The sequence below is a fragment of the Trachinotus anak genome, unplaced genomic scaffold (assembly GCF_046630095.1).
Source record: "Trachinotus anak isolate AG129_WGS33_773 ecotype Australia unplaced genomic scaffold, CSIRO_AGI_Tana_v1 ptg000012l, whole genome shotgun sequence".
NCBI classification, from domain to species: Eukaryota; Metazoa; Chordata; class Actinopteri; order Carangiformes; family Carangidae; genus Trachinotus; species Trachinotus anak.
Window position 1 is genome coordinate 15925109 of NW_027273863.1, and position 11931 is coordinate 15937039.

At 43.3% G+C, this 11931-nt stretch overlaps 1 protein-coding gene across 1 annotated transcript; it reads right to left on the reverse strand.

Annotated features, from left to right (window-relative positions):
* Window positions 1–35: 35 nt before the first annotated feature.
* Window positions 36–11908, reverse strand: LOC139628918 (uncharacterized). Its single transcript, XM_071491106.1, has 3 exons — window positions 9844–11908; window positions 7401–7854; window positions 36–2037 (listed from the first exon to the last, which is right to left on the reverse strand). Exons 2-3 carry the CDS (start codon window positions 7814–7816, stop codon window positions 1737–1739), a joined length of 717 nt encoding a protein of 238 aa, XP_071347207.1. The 5' UTR covers window positions 7817–7854; window positions 9844–11908; the 3' UTR covers window positions 36–1736.
* Window positions 11909–11931: the final 23 nt, after the last annotated feature.

Consider the following 11931-nt stretch of genomic DNA (forward strand, 5'->3'; position numbering starts at 1 on the left):
TGATGTTCATATAACTAAATCAAGTTTGGGGAGTCTACCAACTGATTTCATATTGTAAACAAATGAATGGAAACTAATGGTTTAATTTCTAGATTAATCCATTAATCATTTAATCTATAAAAACATTAAAAAAAAAGACATAATTGTCCATTCCTGTTTCTCACACTCCAAGATGATGTGTTAAAAATGTCTTGTTTTTTGCCAACAAACAGTCCAAATCTCAAAGATATTCAGTTAACAATGATATAGCGCATCTCTAAAAACAGAGAAAAGCTACAAATCCTCACATTGGAGAAGCTGCAGCTATAAAATTTGGGCCTTTTTTCTTAAAAAATGACCTGAACATTCAAAGTAGTTGCTAATTCATTTTCTGTCGACAAGTCAATTTATCAAGTAATTGTTGCAGATTTATCAAACTTGCGGGAACACTGGTATGGTTCAGTAACGTATGGTACAGACTATGTTCTGCACTGGGCAACAGAAGCCCCAGCAACTACTAAAGTTGTGGGAATTGTTAAAACTCTCCAGTGTGTTTGTGCAGCAACATCCAATCAAAGAAACACCATTGCTATGAATTCATATGAGTTTGTTTTTCATTTGCAATCTCAGAACATTGACACTATGTGCAAAAATCTGGGTCTCGCCCAGTCAATACTCTGACATGTGTTGCTTTTACAGCCCACGATCCACCGCGGTACTACTGGCCAGCTCTCTCCCACATACCTCTGCCTCTATGATACCGACAGTCACATTACCGTGCTGCCAGTGGCCAGCTAGTCTTGACCACTAGCCCCACTCCCACACACCCACAGAGCTTGTGGTTAGGTAACAGTGGGAGACTGGCACGCTGCACTGGAGGGGGTGTAAGACAGGAGGAGCAGTGGGTAGATATGGCAACTAAGTGATGCTGTTGAAGTGATTATGCCATCAAAACATTTAAACATGCACAGGATTCATCAGGATATCACTCCAAATATAAATTATCTAAATTAATTAATTAATCTAAACAAGCAGCGCTGAGGGATTCTTATCTTTGGCCTGTGATGACTGAATGTGATTGCACTTTATGTCCACATCACATGAATTTGCTGTGAACAACTTCCCTGATTATCTTATCCTACTAAATCTGTAAAAGTTCAGGAGAAAGAAACTGTTGGCCGATGCTACAGCAGGAAGCAGAGGAGCGCTGCCTGGTGGATTTGAACTGACACCTACTCATGGCCAGGTTCATATTCCAATGAGCACTAAGGCAGCAGAGATGTGCCTACATGCCTCCCCCACAGCCAGCAGAGCTGCCTCTAATGATCACCACATGCTAACTTTCCGTCTCCTGCCAGCACTGGAGCACATGGATGAACTAACCACAAGGCAAACAAACTAGGGCAAGTTACTTAGCAGAATTATGAAAAGGTTCAATTCAGGTATTTATTAAAGAGCTCACTCTCAATCTGGTTACTTAACTAAGAGCTGGAAATCATGGAGTAGGTTAGGCAGATAAGCAAAGTGAACAAGGAGGATGAAGGCAGCTGCCTACAGGAAGGACCCTGAAAATGATTAGAAGTCATGCAAAACACACTGAGGGTGCACTTTGGGAACAGACATGAGGAGCAAATGTGAGTTGTAGTTTTTAAGCTGCAGCTGCTCACACGCTGCCTGTCGCTGTCCATGGTGCTGAACAGACAACAGCCTACCACACACTCTCCCTACAGCAAAGTACCAGGACAGCACGTACAAGTTCAAACATAGCTTTTCATGGAAGGATATGGCCATTCAATGATTCTCCTTGCGTATTTCCTAATAATGTTGTCCTCTGCGAATATGAAGAGCGACCTGTTGACGGTGAGGCAGTTCTGCCGGTGGGGGACGGGGTTGTACAGAGCCATGGTCCGGGCCCGCTGTGCCTTAGCTTGTTTCATGGACGCCGTGAGTCCCGCCGCCGTCGCCGCCGCCGCGTCCTGCCCGTCCCCGCCGCGCTCCAAGTCCCCATCCCCGGAGTCCACCGTGCTGGGAGCGGACTCGTCTCCAAATCGAGCCATTCTACAAAGAGATGAGGAGACGGCCCGCTTAGAGTGTTTTACTACAGGAATGTGAAGTGGAGCTGAGCGAAAAATGATCCACCTTCAATCCACCGGCAGCTTTTCGAGCACCGAGATCCCCCCCCCCCCCACCCCACCCCCCAGAAAAAAGTTGCAAATTCCTATCACTCCATATCCACAAGAAGAAAAAAAAAACAAAAAAACAAAGGATTATATCATTCAGCTGGCTTCTATTTTAGGAAAAAAAAACATCCATTTATTTACTGACGTTTCAGGCGCTCAGACTGCAAACACTCAGCATCTCTGTTATCCCATCTGTTAAACAGCGCGTCACAGTCAGCTCTGGACAACTTTTAATGGGTGCGCGTCTCTAAACTCAGCCAGCGGAGAGGGGGGGACAAAAAAAAAAAAAAAAAAAAAAAAAAAAGATCCACCGAGTTTACACCTTGCAATTTTCTACCAACATCCAAGCCCGTTTCGATCTGACAACCCGGCAGCTGCGTGATCTGAAACTACAGGGCGCTCATCAGATGGAGAGATCCGTGGGAAGTCTTCGCAAACTTCACGCATCTTCTCCACCCGGTGAACTTGACAAAAGGAGGGTCTCATTTGTTTGACGCGTCTACACCAGATTTCTTTACCAAAAAAAAAAAAAAAAAAAAAAAAAACTTCTTCTCTAATCGGTCGACGAGAAGCAAGAGAGTTGCCCGAATGGCTATAGATCTTACAATCTCATCACCTGCTGGGGAAATTATCACGCAGTCAGGAGCGCTCGAGCACCGACTGCCCCCCTCCCACAGTTACATTTCATGATGGCGATTTCAAAATTCATCTGAATGAAAGCTGGCAGAGAGGAGGGACATATATTTTGTTACCATAGCAATTAGAGTTTGCTGCATGAACAAAAACATTTTTCCTAAAAAAAAAAAAAAAAAAAAAAAACACAGAAGAAACCTATATACAGTATGCTGTGTGGGTATGTGGTTCAAAAAACAATTATGTAAAGATGTTTGTGGGTGCTGTGGCAAGAGAAGGGGGGGTGTGAAAATACATTTAACACTTAATAGTAGAAGCAGAGACAAGGCACAGAAAAGGGCAACAAGTGTGTGGATAAGGCAACAAGCGAGTCAAAGACATTACCTATAGAAAGGCTCTTTATAAATGAGCTTTCCCCCATTGAAAAGCTTTCACTATTAGTCAGACAGCATTGTCATATTTTCTTTAATGGAGACAAGACTTGTACTATTAAAACATTTAAAAACTAGGCCATTGTGCTAATATTGGAGTAAAAGTCAGGAGTAAAAATAGAGCATGAAATAGATCTTAGGGCTGCTCCCTTTTTGAGGGAGAGGAGAAGAAAGCAGGGTCTTTTTCACACTCAGTGACACAAGTGAGACCTCATTAGGCAACTGGGCTCCCTCGCTCCATCTGCTGCTCTCCTCCCTCCCCCACTGTTTCCTGAAGATGACCACTTCAGCCCCCACAAACATGGTTTTATTCAGGCGGGTGGGGGCTTGTTTCAATGCTTGAAGCTGCTGTTTGTCACAATTAGAGAAAAAAAAAAAAAATCTGCCACAATATCAGTCTACTGGAAATCCTGACACAGAAATATCACCGCCTGGATGCCGACTGACAGACGCCACCGTGTTAGCAGCACAACGCAGGTATCACAGACGGGCAGCGAGCAAGGGCTCAGACGGGGGATTGTGAAAGCAAGCCAAGAGAGAGTGACAAATTTATGCTTGGCAAACAAGTCAGAATCTGGGGGAGACATGAAAAAAAAAATCGATTTAACAGGATCTATGAATAAGTCCCTAACAGAGCTTCAGAAACTCAGCCATGACTCTGTTACCTCCTCTTCCTAATCTGCATGAAGCAGGCAGGCGTGTCACTTCATGCAAAGCAGGAGAGCAACACAAGGCTACACTGACCTATTGAGTGGAAAATGTAAAAATAGCCGAAGAATGATAATTAGCATGTAAAGTGTGCAGTTTTCTGATAGTTAATGGACTGTACTGAAAGTATCTGTACAGAACACAACTCACATTCATCTCCACTTTCTACTAAAAATGTCTAAGACAAGCACGCATCACAATAAAAAATCATCTACTTGTATCTTGCCCAACAAAAATATTTGTCCATCTCTGCAAACAGCACGTATCTGTGTGCGTGTGTGTGTGTGTGTGTCTCTAGCTCTCTCTTTGCTGTTGTTTCCATAGCGACATAGCTCTCTTGAATTCCTGCTCCGTTCTTTTCATTTCTGCCAACAAAAGCCATGTTGCACAATAGAGCAACCTCTTCCTACAGAAATCTGTTTCTCCCAACACACGCACACGCACACACGCACACACGCACGCACACACACGCACGCACACACACACCTCTCTCCCTCCCTCCACTGCATCAAGGTCATTGGATGTCTTGAAGGAGGAAACTGGCAGACTCGTGTACAGCTGCATCACTACACTGATGATCTATTGTGCTGCATAGATGACCAGATGTAGTCCGATTTGAGAGTGTTTGGCATTTGTTCTGCTTTTGCTTGCAGCCTACTCAAAGGCTTCTGAAAATAGTTGTGTAAACTGTTAGCAGAAACAGCAGAGAGCCTCATATCAAATTGCCTGGGCATAACCAAACTTTGAATGAGCCGAAATTGCGCAGAAATGGTCATAATTAGAATTAGCCAATAAAGGTGTTCAAGAGAGCTACGTTTTTGAAAAACAAATGTGATGGGGAGAGCACAGCGGTTTGCGGTGCATTTGTATGTCCACACTCACAGCAGAAAAACATCTTTAGAAACACTGTATAGGGGAAGACAGATGAAGCGAGGCTGCAGGTGACACGCACTGTGAGTTAAAACGTTAATGGGTGTACTTTGTGCCAGAACTCTGAAGAGCATTTATATAATTGCAGACAGGCTTTCACCCAACATTGACTGGAGTGGTTTTAGCATTTTATTTTTCTCTCTGTTCCCTAGCAACAGACATCCTCTAGTACTGAGTTATGTCAGTTTGATTTGACCAATAACTGCTGCTCATATCATCGCAGACTGGTGTGACACCGTGCCAGTTTACCTTGAAACATATTCACATCATGGTTATGGCTTCAATGCAATTCACCAAACCTGCACATCTGTACAGCTCAAAATGTCGGGTATCTATTGATGAACCTCAATAAAAGTTTTAAGCATGAGAAAAAAAAAAAACGGTCTCACACTCAACTATGCAGAAATACCATACAACTCATTGGTTTTTATCAACCCCCACCTAAGGTTTAATAAATATCATTAATATTTCATTTATCCTCAAAACCATTTAGCATTTTTCAGGCAAGCTCAACAATTTCCAAACTCTACTGTAAAGGTATTATATGCTACCTCCCTGCTGCTCTTCTACTTTGATTCCCTAGCATCCCCTAATGGACAAATAAGCACAATGCATGTACAGTAGTGTTCTGAAATCAATGTTTAGTCCTACTTCTGTTTTTTTTTACGTTTTCTTTAACGTTTTCTGCTTATTATGTGATGCAGCTGCTCATCCTGATGACGTTTACAGGCTGAAAATAAAAAACGTATTAGAATAGTTGTGCATATGTTTTTCTGTACATGAGAACAAAAGATGGAAATCAAGAGAGAATGACAGTTAAGTGGACATGGAGTGGGTGGTGGAGGTACAGCAGGGTAAAGAGAAATTGGAGGATGGAGGAAAGAGGAAGAGGAAGAGGAGGAGGAGGAGGAGGAGGGAAGGGGCTTGTTGGTGGGTTGGGGTTACAGTGATGGAGTGCCACTCCACATTCAAGTGGTGGGAAGCAGATAATCAGAGCGATGTGGCTCCCAGGTTCAAAAGTTCACAAGCAAGCACCCTCAGCGCCGCCATTAATAACGCTATCCAGCATCTGATTACAGTAAACTGCAGCAAACGATGTTACACAAAAAGAAAAAACAAAAAAAAAAAACGTCAAATTAACTGATGAAAGCAGTGGGAACTGATTTGGTGATTCATTGGTGGAACTATAACAATGCTTGCAACAAAGGCCTCTGCATATGTATTGCTAATATGGAGCACCCTTTGAAATAAGTACTTTGTCGCTAAGCAACCAAACAACAATAATAAGTGTTCGACTGTAAAGGCTAATCATTTGAACCCTTGTGCTTTCAATACTCCCCTCAAATACTCCCCATGTGGAGTGATTGACCATTAGAAGCATGATGGAACAATGCTTTTAAGCGTGAGGCCTTGTTTTGTTCTGCACATGGGTGTGCACGGGAGTGTCGTGATCAACGCGTGGTTTCACATTGTTATTGATCGATAGTCGGTGGCAGTAACATGCAAAGAAATGTAGCACTGTGCCGAGAAAGGCAAGGGAGAGGGAGACTGCCAACAAGCGAACACTGGAGTAAAAATGTTGGTTTCAAATTCAACACCTTAATTAGACTTAAAGGTACACACGATGCGTTTTGGTGAGAAACAGGTTACAGGTTACCTTTCAACTTTTCCTTTAAAGCACACAAGTTTTGACCACTTGGAGGAATAACGACTCCACCTGATGAATGTGAGTTGAATATTCATTTTCCTTCTAGTTCTGTTTTGGTCTCCACCAGCTTGTAAGGGAAATATTGATCTCTTTTCCTGCTAGATGCAGCTGCTAACTTTGTCTGCAGTTTGGAGCTGAGCAGGAAGCATACAGTGGCTTAAACTGAATTTTTTAGCGACTGACACTACTGCTAAATCTGGAAATGAGACTGACGAGAGCGACGAAGAGAACTGCTGAGTTTGTGGAATTGTCACTGTGAAAGACACCTTTCACTTTATCCATAGTCAAGTGATCCAAAACATTGATTAGAACAAGAAAACGGTAATGTCCCTTATGTATTCAGCATCTGCTCATTATAGCTGCAGTATATAACACTTCCACAGGACATTTTCACAACAGAAGGTTTGACACATCTTAGCAGGAAAGGCACAGGTGTCAACAGCAACATCAGTGTTGGCTGCCGTCCACTTCCAGTTCAACAGCCCTGGTATTATGCATGGTTGCTCACTTGTAAGGCTTATATTTAGAGACACTTAGATGGAGCAGAGCCATCATTAATGTTTACACCTGTGTTTTTTTTACTATGACAAGTCAAAGTGTCTGCCATGAAAAAGGTGACTGAAATATTAAAATCAATACTATTGTTGTGACTTCACAGCATGCTTTTGTAATGATGGACCAACAAAACAGCTCCAACAGGTTGAAAAGTTACACTGCATACGCAGCACAGCATTTTACCCTGGTGCTTTCATCCTCCTCCATGGAGATTTATCATCTTTACACGTACAATTTAAAAGGAATCCTTTGCCTCTGAATCTCTTTTATACTTACTCCCACTCCTTCCTGCGGGCCTGCGGCGTGCTCTGGATTTTATGCGCCTGGTGAGCCATGATGATATCCTTCTGCTCCACAAGTCCCCCACGCCGCCGCAGCATACAGTGGGGGCTCAGAGACCCTGAACCCTGATCGGACGAGCCCTCTTCCTGACCATAAGGCACATCAAAGCTGGCAGCTCGAGGGGGCAGGCCGAGGTACTCAGGGACAGCATGAGGGACCTGCAGAGAGCAGGAGCGAGCTCCTTGAGCGAGGCCATGACGAGCAGCGGGGCTTTGCTTCCTCCAGGCCTCAGGCTCGGGGAGGGACAGGGAGGACTGGACATGTGTTGCTCTTGCTGGACCACAGCTGGATGGAGAGTGGAGGTTGGGTGTGAGGGAGAGGGAGAGGGACTGGTCTGAACTGGTAAGCATCTCTACAGACGTCAGTCGTCGGTGGTTTCAACATAATGCTACGAATGAGAAAAAAGGAGAGACCAAAAATGATGAGTTGAGAGAAAGGTGGCAAAAGAATAATTCATGAAACACTGCTCAGAAAACATTTGACATCCCGCCTTTTTCCGCTGTGTATTTTTATGAGCCAATCGTGGCAATGTGGGTCAGTCCACCACTTTGTATGGGTTCCCATGAACTTGGTATAGACATTCATGTTCCCCAGACAATGTATTCTAACTTCTTGCTTCTTACTTGTTCCACTGCTTGGCTGTTTAATTTTTTATTTTTCTCAACCTTTTGGGGAAATGTCTCAACATGTGGCTTGTCATGAAATTGTGTACAGATGTTCCCCAGAGGTTGAATTCTACTGACACAGGTGAGTCCATGACTTTCCACTTAGTACCACTAGCAGGTCAAAAACACCCATCAGCATCAGTTTCACATCAGCATATAAGCGTTGTAATTGTGAGCATGTCAGTGTTAGCATAGCACGGCTTCACAGACCCAGACTCTACGGCATATGGATGACAAACATGCAGCACACAGTTCTTGGAGCAAAACCGCATTTTGTTACTACACAGTGCAGTTTGAATTCAGAGTGAGTGCCACCATTTGTCAGTACTTTTTCTAAATGATCACCTCCGCCAGTGGGATCTTTGATACCAGCAGTGCGTGATTAGATGAACAAAAGCTTTAAACCAACAGCCACACAGAAATAGTACATGTCATCGTACTGGTGGGCGGAATAAGACTTTGTACAGAAAGCTAGTCTAGTAAAAGCGATAAGGAGATGTTTGAAGAGGAGGGTTTTTTACTATCTCAATTCAGGCACATGCTTTGTTTCCACAATACTGAACACAGCGTAACAAACCAGTAAAACGTTTATACTGCTGTTGCTGCCATTGTCCAGTTAAGCATGTATGTGTAACTGAAACAGATAAATATGGGGGAGATGAGGTGGCGAGGCTGAAAAACAGCAAGTTTGAGGCGAGCCAGTGAGAGACAGACAAAACAAGGCTGTTTCCACTGCGCTGGAGCCGAAAAGGAAGATGACTGAGTGTGGGAGAGCTGAAGCAAAGGCACAGTGACTCACTCATCAGCGGCAGGGCTCCTCAGACATGAACTGGACACAGTCTGAGTTGAGCTCTGCCCTCAAACGCAGAACAGCGCCTGTCTGAAAGCCTGGAGAGGGTACAAGGTCAGCGCACACATTTATACGGGTGGTTTGATCGCAGCTTTATGCTGCTGAAGGGCGGGCCGCCTCTGATTTTTAGCACAGCCGTGCAAGTTCAAAAGATATGTGATACCTTGTATTATCAGTCAGTTTTGCAGCCAGAGCTGTGAGGAAATTAAATGCCAAGGCGCTTGTATCAACAGGCACACGCTGAAAAAGCAGCAGGAGCAACAAAACTGGGATGATATTAAGGGCGGCTCCATGACATGTGGGTTGCTTATTTAAACAAAAATGAAATTAATCATGAATGTCAGCACTGATAAGGTTGCTTTACAGATAAGAGGATCAATGAGCCTAATGAAACAGGAAGCGTCCACCCTATCTCTATAATCCATTCAAGTTAAAACACTCGCGTCAAGATGCTCTTTTATTTTAAATTCAAATTCCTCCTCTCTGCAGCTCCTGGCTGTGATCTCCTTCGCTTTAATTAGTGCCACCGCTGTAGACTGACTGGAACAACAGGCGGCCCCCTCGGCTAATTTGTGCACGTCAGCTGCAGGTCGGCAGTCGCCTTAGAAATACATTAAGTAGCCTGTTAACAGGTATTGCTAATTAGGATGCTGCTTCTCCAGTCTCCTGGAGTTGAGTGCATGATGCAGAAGCGAAGTGAATAAAGAAGAAAAACCACGCAGCAGCAGTCATAACAAGTAGAGCTAGATGATGAAGATGCTGAAAATGTTGACTGGAGGAAGAGGGATTAATGCAGCGCCAGCGACAGGAAGCGACAATATCAATTAACTAATGAAATGATTAATGAATTTGACAGCTTTACCTCGAGGTGACGTGCGCTCCTTCATCGTCATTGAGCCCCGATCAGGTGGATCTTGGATTCAGCCCTCTCACTCAGTCCAAGTTTAGCGGGTTGGGAGACGATTTCGCTCGGATTCCTTGAGTGATGATTACCGCTGTACCGCTATAAATACTGCGGGGTGGCTCGGAGCCAGGGGAGTGTAGATCACATGAACGTAAACAGCCATGGGGACACGGAGCGAGGCATGGAAATAATCCCAATCATCTTCACTAGCAGGCTGCCGTGATATGAGTCACTTTTTATTTTTATTTTTTTTTGTTGTTGTTGTTGTTGTTGTTGTTGGTTGTTGGTTCACACGGAACTGGCGCTTGTCTTCAAAAGTTCATTTGAGAGATGGAGTTCAAATTGTAGAGTGTGCGGGGAGTCATTTACCTGGGCAGAGAGGGAGTGAGTTTAAGTGGAGGAGACAGATGCAACAGGTCTGCAGCAGCACGTTGCTCATTAGGAGCGGTGCTGTGGTGGTGACACACACACACACACACACACACACACACACACACACGCTCAGATGCATTTACCACTAGATGGTGGACTAAAGCCACATAACCTGGCGGAGGGAACAATGAGGGTCTTACCGTCGCCTCCATCCTCACATTTCTCTCGGACGGTGCTGCTCTTGTCTGCAGGGCCTATCTAAGGTGAATCTATGGGCAGAAGCAGGGCCGGCCAAAGCCTTTTTGGGGATTGAAATATTTGTTTGACCCCCTCAACTCCCAGAAGAAATAGATAAGCAGTGGTGGAAAAATACTCATAACATTTACTTAATTTAAAGTAACTGTAATTTGTACACCGTGTGACAGTGTGAATGGGGCCAGTGATGATTAAATATTCAATTCAATTCAATTCAATTTTATTTGTATGGCGCCAAATCATAATATACATTATCACAAGGCACTATAGTGCAAATATAGTGATAAAAAAATGAAATCAATGTATTTAAAATATCCAAAGTGAAAACCGAACACAACAGACATACAGGCTCATGAGATTGTTACATTATACATACTGTGTTTATATATATATATATATTTATATATACATACACACACATTATCCTACTTCTGCTAATTCCTACAGTGACAAAGCGTTCGCCTTCTCCTGCCTTTTTCTGCTTCTAAATGTTACCAAAATAATTGCCTGCCATCTAAAGGAAAGCATTAAATAGTGTTAGAATCTCACTTGAATACTGTGTGACAAAGTTTAGCTTGCTTTAAGTTGTGCAGTGACGGACATGTTTTCTCCTGGGGGCTTACCATAGCTGTGTCTGCTCGCTGATGCCACCTTTCAGAACTACAAACTAATAGGAAAGGTACAAACTCGGCTTAACTCCACTGCTGCTGTAACCTTCTCTGGCACTTACTGGCTGCCTGCAATACTTTTAGTATATACTGAATTGCAGCCCGTATGGCAAGGAATGCCAAAGACACCACTTAAGAGCTTCGGGCCTCTCCAGATTCCTTCATGTACCAGACTCACACAGCAGAGCAGTAGGCTACTTGTTAGTCTGTTAGCCAGTGGATATTACTCCTGATTCCTGCTGCCTGCGGACGTTGGAGAGATTGTTTTGTATTTGTTTAAAATGCTTTCATCGTTACCAGGTTACTTTTCGCTTCTGCCTCTGACATTATACAACATACAAGTAGGTAGAGTTTTGTCTATTCACTGTAAAACTACACGCTGACATCAACACAGTTATCAGAAAAATTCTTGATTTCATAAGTTGACAGCTTTACGTAGCCTGCTGCTTAATATTTTGGGAGGATAATGAAATATATTGTTTTACTTTGACTCCATATGCCAGCGTATCATGTTTGTGTGCTTGAATACATGTACTCAATACATTTAGAGATCTACAGCTGGTATTCAGTACACTGAGGGAAAATAGTACTGAACATCCCAGCACTACAAGGTGTAGCAAAGTTATCTACTTAATTTTTAATATTTTCAGAGGTGGATTATACCGAAGTACTCTTAAGTTACAACATGTAACTTTTCCACATTAAAAGGTCTAAAAATTACTAGACATATGTTGTATAGGAGTTATGTACT

Excerpts from the sequence above, each read along its gene's own strand:
- LOC139628918 (XM_071491106.1), bottom strand. The coding sequence starts at position 7,816 with ATGCTTACCAGTTCAGACCAGTCCCTCTCCCTCTCCCTCACACCCAAC. Across the intron at positions 2,038-7,400 it reads GCCCGCAGGAAGGAGTGGGA|AATGGCTCGATTTGGAGACG; the intron begins GTAAGTATAAAA and ends ATCTCTTTGTAG.